This window comes from Saprolegnia diclina (genome assembly GCF_000281045.1).
Source record: "Saprolegnia diclina VS20 unplaced genomic scaffold supercont1.52, whole genome shotgun sequence".
NCBI lineage: Eukaryota > Oomycota > Saprolegniomycetes > Saprolegniales > Saprolegniaceae > Saprolegnia > Saprolegnia diclina.
This window is the reverse complement of record NW_008246119.1, coordinates 376,542-383,575: the sequence shown is the minus strand read 5'-3', so window position 1 is coordinate 383,575 and position 7,034 is coordinate 376,542. Positions and strand designations below refer to the sequence as shown.

Sequence of the window (7,034 nt, the reverse complement as noted above, 5' to 3'; positions counted from 1 at the left end):
ACGACGAAAAGCCCGGTGTGGCTCGTCACGCACGGCCAGAACGACTTGGCGCTCAAGGAGCTCAAGCGCTTGTATCGGCCGTGCAACACGGAGGCGATTTTGAACGCGATGATTGCGGCCCACGAAGAAGAAGTCAAGGAGACCGAGGGTGTCAACGCGTGGGCGGCGCTCTTCTCGAAGAAGTATCGCAAGCAGCTCATCATTGGCATGGTGCTCTGCTCGGCGCAGCAGCTCTGCGGTATCAACGCCGTCATGTACTACTCGTCGTCCATCTTCTTCAGCGCCGGCGTGACCGACCCGCGCGTCGGCAACACGATCGTCAACGTCGTGCGCACGACCATGATCTTGGTGGCCGCGCGCATCATGGACAAGTTCAAGCGCCGCACTTTGCTGCTCAGCTTCATGACGCTCATGGCGATCGCGTCCGTGGGCATCATCATCTCGCTCTTGGTGTCGAGTCCGATCCTCTCGGTGCTCGCGACCGGTCTCTACGTCGGCGCGTTCTGTCTCTCGATCGGCCCGATGGCGTGGATGGTCACGGGCGAAATCTTCCCCGACTTTCTTCACGCCAACTCGGGCGCGATTGGCACGATGTGCACGTGGGTCGGCAACTTCCTCGTCGGCGTCTTCTACCCGACGATTTCCAAGGACAACAGCCTCGGCAACTACGCGTTCTTCATCTTCGTCGCCTTCCTCATCGCGTACGTTATCTTTATCTACTTTGTCGTGCCCGAGACGGCGCACAAGACGTTCGACGAGATCCAAAAGGAGTTTGACATCGAGCCGACGCACAAGGACGTCGACGACGAAGAGGCGCCCAAGCAAGACCCGTGGGCCTCGTAAGCTGTGCTTGCTAGAATATGTTATCAACACGACTCTACCTATTTCCAAGAGTGATGTGTCGAGGGATATCTATTTTGCGGCTGTTAGATATCTTAGGTTGGACGTTCTTCGTCCAAATAGCCATATTGTAAAATGTGCGTATGGACGCTATTCGTCCATAACGCAGTGTGGAGGCTCGGGCTGATGGATCGGACTCGATGGAATCTTGGCTCACGAGTCGTCGGCAAGGCGTTCGTAGAAGAGGACGTAGGCGCGCTGGGCAAAGACGGTGCGAGCCGACACGACCGAGACAAGGGCGTCGTTCATACAAAGCCAGTCGTTGGACCGGCGCACGTACGCGACGTAGTGGCCACCGAAGACCGAGGTACCGCGGTGACCGACCAGACCCACAAGGCGGTAGGTACTTGCACCCAGCGCCAACATCTCGTTTACGACCACACGACGGGCGTCCTGTACGTTGTAGTTGGTTGCGCTGAGCGTGAGGACGAGCACGGGCGGCGCGAGGAGGATCGTCCAGTGCTGCTTGGACGTGCCAAAGATGTGGCAGTTGTCGCATGTCCGCGTGAGTGTCTTCGTTGCGAACGAGGCGAGACCAGCAGCGACCGACGTCGTCTCTTCAGCGATCGAAATGTCCCGGTAGGCATCCGACGTCTCGGACTGTAGGCCGCAGTGGGGACAGGTACTTGTCGCTGTCCAGTACGAGCCGAACACATCCTCGGGGATTGTTGAAGTGACCTCAAGATCCGAGACGAGCCACGCGAGGTAGTCGCTCGCATCTTGCTGCGTCGAAGCCGAATGGAAATGCGGCACCAAAGCTTCTTGGTCGCTGCGGTACGAAGCAGCGTCGTTTGCCAGGATGCCAGAGACCACGCGTGTGAGAGCATTGACCGTGGTGGACTCGCTTTGCTGTGACAGCAGCGCGTCGACCAGTGGCGGCGCGTGCGCGAGGCACTGCAAGGTGGCATTCATGTAGCACGTGTTGCCGAGGTTGGCGAGGCCTGCGTGGCTCGCATCGAGTTGTATCGGCGACCGTGATACCGTGGACAAAGGCGTTGGGGCAGCCTTGGTCGTGGCTGCTCCGTCGTGTGGCTCATTCTCGGCGGCAACCTTTGGGATGAGTGGAGCGGCCGTTGGGGTCATTGTTGCCGGAGCAGTGTCGACTGCATTGTCTTCACTGGGCGAGGCCAGTGGCTCGGCGTCCAGAGCGATGGGAATCGCAGCCGCCGGTGGCATCATCGTATCGATGGGAGCCGATGCGCAGAGCAAGGCAGCTTCGAGATGTTGTACCTTGCTTGCATACTCGGCCAAAGCGACGTGTGCGGCCCGGAGCTCTTCTTGGAGACGACGATTCTCGTCTTCAAGCGCAACAATCACCGGCTGGCAGCTGCACGCGAGGACGGGTGTCTCCGTGGTCGCCACCGCAGCAAGCGGTTCGTGTGTTGGCGCCACGGGCCGAGATACCACCAGTGACGAGCGCGCAGGTCGGATGGGTGCTGGCGAAGGCGAAGACGACGGCTTGGTCGCGCTGGTCGTAGCAGGTGCGAGGACCTTGGGTTTGCGTGGTGCTGGACGAGACACTGGCTTGGACAGAAGCGTTGGCTTGACCGGACGTGTCGATTTGATCGATGGCGTCGGCTTGACGGTTGTATGCTTTGTAGCAACCGGCGCTGTCGTTGGTTTGGCAGGAACACGCTTCGTGACGGGGGCACGCGTGGGCGTCGCGAGAGCAACCTTGGCCTTGCGGCGCATCTCGGCGCGGTGGAGATGCGGGAATTCGGCTTGGAACTTGGCGTCGGCGGCCGCGGCGCGCGCGGCGGCGACGTCCTGGAGGTGGTTGGCGTTGAAGCGGTGCATGGTGTTGATATCGGTGGTAGTACTCGTCAAAGTGAAAGTGACTGCGCTTCAAACTTGCACGCTTGCCGCACAAAGGCGCATTGCTCGCAAGCTTTTACTGCGCCCCTGTCGCTTTCATAAGACGTTTTTACCAAGTTGAACATCGAGCAATCCGATTTTGCACACAGGGCACCTGAGCGTTCGATAGCATTGCTAGCTTATCCCAGTCGTACATTTTCTGTTTCTTCGAGGTAATACTTTGAGCAGCCCATAGCATTTTATGCATCAATGGGATACCCGCACCCTGTGAGCGTTTGCGGTCCATGCATAGCCCCGTGCAGACACAATACGATCGATGTTCAACTTGGTAAAAACGTCTTATGAAAGCGACAGGGGCGCAGTAAAAGCTTGCGAGCAATGCGCCTTTGTGCGGCAAGCGTGCAAGTTTGAATCGCAGTCACTTTCACTTTGACGAGTACTACCACCGATATCAACACCATGCACCGCTTCAACGCCAACCACCTCCAGGACGTCGCCGCCGCGCGCGCCGCGGCCGCCGACGCCAAGTTCCAAGCCGAATTCCCGCATCTCCACCGCGCCGAGATGCGCCGCAAGGCCAAGGTTGCTCTCGCGACGCCCACGCGTGCCCCCGTCACGAAGCGTGTTCCTGCCAAACCAACGACAGCGCCGGTTGCTACAAAGTGTACAACCGTCAAGCCGGCGCCATCGATCAAGTCGACACGTCCGGTCAAGCCAACGCTTCTGTCCAAGCCAGTGTCTCGTCCAGCACCACGCGAACCCAAGGTCCTCGCACCTGCTACGACCAGCGCGACCAAGCCGTCGTCTTCGCCTTCGCCAGCACCCATCCGACCTGCGCGCTCGTCGCTGGTGGTATCTCGGCCCGTGGCGCCAACACACGAACCGCTTGCTGCGGTGGCGACCACGGAGACACCCGTCCTCGCGTGCAGCTGCCAGCCGGTGATTGTTGCGCTTGAAGACGAGAATCGTCGTCTCCAAGAAGAGCTCCGGGCCGCACACGTCGCTTTGGCCGAGTATGCAAGCAAGGTGCAGCATCTCGAAGCTGCCTTGCTCTGCGCATCGGCTCCCATCGATACGATGATGCCACCGGCGGCTGCGATTCCCATCGCTCTGGACGCCGAGCCACTGGCCTCGCCCAGTGAAGACAATGTAGTCCACACTGCTCCGGCAACAATGACCCCAACGGCCGCTCCACTCATCCCAAAGGTTGCCGCCGAGAATGAGCCACACGACGGAGCAGCCACGACCAAGGCTGCCCCAACGCCTTTGTCCACGGTATCACGGTCGCCGGTACAACTCGATGCGAGCCACGCAGGCCTCGCCAACCTCGGCAACACGTGCTACATGAATGCCACCTTGCAGTGCCTCGCGCACGCGCCGCCACTGGTCGACGCGCTGCTGTCACAGCAAAGCGAGTCTAGCACGGTCAATGCTCTCACACGCGTGGTCTCTGGTATCCTGGCAAACGACGCTGCTTCGTACCGCAGCGACCAAGAAGCTTTGGTGCCGCATTTCCATTCGGCTTCGACGCAGCAAGATGCGAGCGACTACCTCGCGTGGCTCGTCTCGGATCTTGAGGTCGCTTCAACGATTCCCGAGGATGTGTTCGGCTCGTACTGGACAGCGACAAGTACCTGTCCCCACTGCGGCCTACAGTCCGAGACGTCGGATGCCTACCGGGACATTTCGATCGCTGAAGAGACGACGTCGGTCGCTGCTGGTCTCGCCTCGTTCGCAACGAAGACACTCACGCGGACATGCGACAACTGCCACATCTTTGGCACGTCCAAGCAGCACTGGACGATCCTCCTCGCGCCGCCCGTGCTCGTCCTCACGCTCAGCGCAACCAACTACAACGTGCAGGACGCCCGTCGTGTGGTCGTAAACGAGATGTTGGCGCTGGGTGCAAGTACCTACCGCCTTGTGGGTCTGGTCGGTCACCGCGGTACCTCGGTCTTCGGCGGCCACTACGTCGCGTACGTGCGCCGGTCCAACGACTGGCTTTGTATGAACGACGCCCTTGTCTCGGTCGTGTCGGCTCGCACCGTCTTTGCCCAGCGCGCCTACGTCCTCTTCTACGAACGCCTTGCCGACGACTCGTGAGCCAAGATTCCATCGAGTCCGATCCATCAGCCCGAGCCTCCACACTGCGTTATGGACGAATAGCGTCCATACGCACATTTTACAATATGGCTATTTGGACGAAGAACGTCCAACCTAAGATATCTAACAGCCGTAAAATATATATCCCTTGACACGTCACTCTTGGAAATAGGTAGAGTCGTGTTGATAACATATTCTAGCAAGCACAGCTTACGAGGCCCACGGGTCTTGCTTGGGCGCCTCTTCGTCGTCGACGTCCTTGTGCGTCGGCTCGATGTCAAACTCCTTTTGGATCTCGTCGAACGTCTTGTGCGCCGTCTCGGGCACGACGAAGTAGATAAAGATGACGTACGCGATGAGGAAGGCGACGAAGATGAAGAACGCGTAGTTGCCGAGGCTGTTGTCCTTGGAGATCGTCGGGTAGAAGACGCCGACGAGGAAGTTGCCGACCCACGTGCACATGGTGCCAATCGCGCCCGAGTTGGCGTGAAGAAAGTCGGGGAAGATTTCGCCCGTGACCATCCACGCCATCGGGCCGATTGAGAGACAGAACGCGCCGACGTAGAGACCGGTCGCGAGCACCGAGAGGATCGGACTCGACACCAAGAGCGAGATGATGATGCCCACGGACGCGATCGCCATGAGCGTCATGAAGCTGAGCAGCAAAGTGCGGCGCTTGAACTTGTCCATGATGCGCGCGGCCACCAAGATCATGGTCGTGCGCACGACGTTGACGATCGTGTTGCCGACGCGCGGGTCGGTCACGCCGGCGCTGAAGAAGATGGACGACGAGTAGTACATGACGGCGTTGATACCGCAGAGCTGCTGCGCCGAGCAGAGCACCATGCCAATGATGAGCTGCTTGCGGTATTTTTTGGAGAAGAGCGCCGCCCACGCGTTGACGCCCTCGGTCTCCTTGACTTCTTCTTCGTGGGCCGCAATCATCGCGTTCAAAATCGCCTCCGTGTTGCACGGGCGATACAAGCGCTTGAGCTCCTTGAGCGCCAAGTCGTTCTGGCCGTGCGTGACGAGCCACACCGGGCTTTTCGTCGTGAGCGGGATCAGGAGGATCTGCGCAATGCCCAGCACGATCGGGAACCCGACAAGGATGCGCCAGCCGCTGCCGTACCCGACAAAGTAGTGGACCGTGGTCACGGCCAACGACCCGAACGCGACGCCGACCTGAAGCCCGGTCGAGAACATGCCGCGCATCTGCGTGGGCGAGATCTCGGAAATGAGCACGTTGGAGACGTTGATGGCGGCGCCGGACGCGATACCCGAGACGACGCGGCCAAACGAGAAGAGGTAGATCTCGCTCGAGACCGTCTCGAGGACACCACCGATGATCATCGTGATGGCAATCAAAAAGAGCGTGCGCTGGCGACCAAACTTGTCGGCGGGGTACCCGCTGGTCATGGCGCCGATCGCACCACCGACGATCCACGCCGTGACGGCCATCGTCCACTCGTTGCCCGAGTGGCCGGGAAACATGATGCACGCCTTGTCCGGGATCGGGTTCTTCGCGCAGTCGACGTTGAACGGACGGTAGTTGAGCTGCGAGAGGAGCCAGCCGAATTGGAACGACCCCATGAGCGCGACCGCGATCGTCACGTACAGAATCGGCATCGGGATCAAGGCCGCGGCGTGCTCTTCGTGCATCATGCTCTCGAGACGACTGAGGCGGACACGCGACGTGCTGCGGCGGGACGCGCGCCATGATGTACTCGCACGGGGTTCGTTGAGGCCAGTTCCATCGTCCTTGGGCGACTTGCGAATCGCAACGTACGCGTCTTCGTTGACCGTGCTGGACGGGTCGCGGTGCTCAAACGGTGTTGCGAGCTTGTCGGCCATGTTGCAAATGAGGCAATGTAGCAATGTCGTCGTCGTCGAGGATGAGCGTGTTTTTTTAGGTGCTTCTCATGGACGCGCGCGACTTGTCGCAAGGGTGATCTTGTCGTGGACTTGCAGCAAGGGAATGGGTTGCGCCATATTGACCCATGGTTGCGCTCAGCCAACTGGGTGTCGGCGGCGGCTCTCTACACGAGACGACCACGGAGGAGGATGCGGACGACCATTACTGCGCACGCCGTCGCCGCCTCTCAGCCGCGTATTTCCGTCGACATGCCAATACTCAGACATAGAAACTTGAACGCCACCTTTCTATACCTTCTGGGTTCTAGTACGTGGCAACGCTGGGTGGGGATAAGCTTGGGTGC

The 7,034-nt window shown here is 59.7% G+C and overlaps 4 protein-coding genes across 4 annotated transcripts; 2 read left to right on the top strand and 2 right to left on the bottom strand.

The window, feature by feature from the left end:
* The first annotated feature begins 29 nt into the window (after window positions 1-29).
* On the top strand, window positions 30-921 carry SDRG_12808 (hypothetical protein). Its single transcript, XM_008618889.1, has one exon. It carries the CDS (start codon window positions 109-111, stop codon window positions 841-843), a length of 735 nt encoding a protein of 244 aa, XP_008617111.1. The 5' UTR covers window positions 30-108; the 3' UTR covers window positions 844-921.
* Window positions 922-1,053: 132 nt separating this feature from the next.
* On the bottom strand, window positions 1,054-2,697 carry SDRG_12807 (hypothetical protein; the record flags this gene model as incomplete). The annotated part of the gene is made up of 1 exon (XM_008618888.1): window positions 1,054-2,697. One exon carries the CDS (start codon window positions 2,695-2,697, stop codon window positions 1,054-1,056), a length of 1,644 nt encoding a protein of 547 aa, XP_008617110.1.
* A 477-nt stretch (window positions 2,698-3,174) lies between these two features.
* Window positions 3,175-4,971, top strand: SDRG_12806 (hypothetical protein; the record flags this gene model as incomplete). Its single annotated transcript, XM_008618887.1, has 1 exon — window positions 3,175-4,971. One exon carries the CDS (start codon window positions 3,175-3,177, stop codon window positions 4,816-4,818), a length of 1,644 nt encoding a protein of 547 aa, XP_008617109.1. The 3' UTR covers window positions 4,819-4,971.
* On the bottom strand, window positions 4,949-6,681 carry SDRG_12805 (hypothetical protein). The gene has a single exon (XM_008618886.1). It carries the CDS (start codon window positions 6,667-6,669, stop codon window positions 5,029-5,031), a length of 1,641 nt encoding a protein of 546 aa, XP_008617108.1. The 5' UTR covers window positions 6,670-6,681; the 3' UTR covers window positions 4,949-5,028.
* Between the last annotated feature and the right edge of the window lie 353 nt (window positions 6,682-7,034).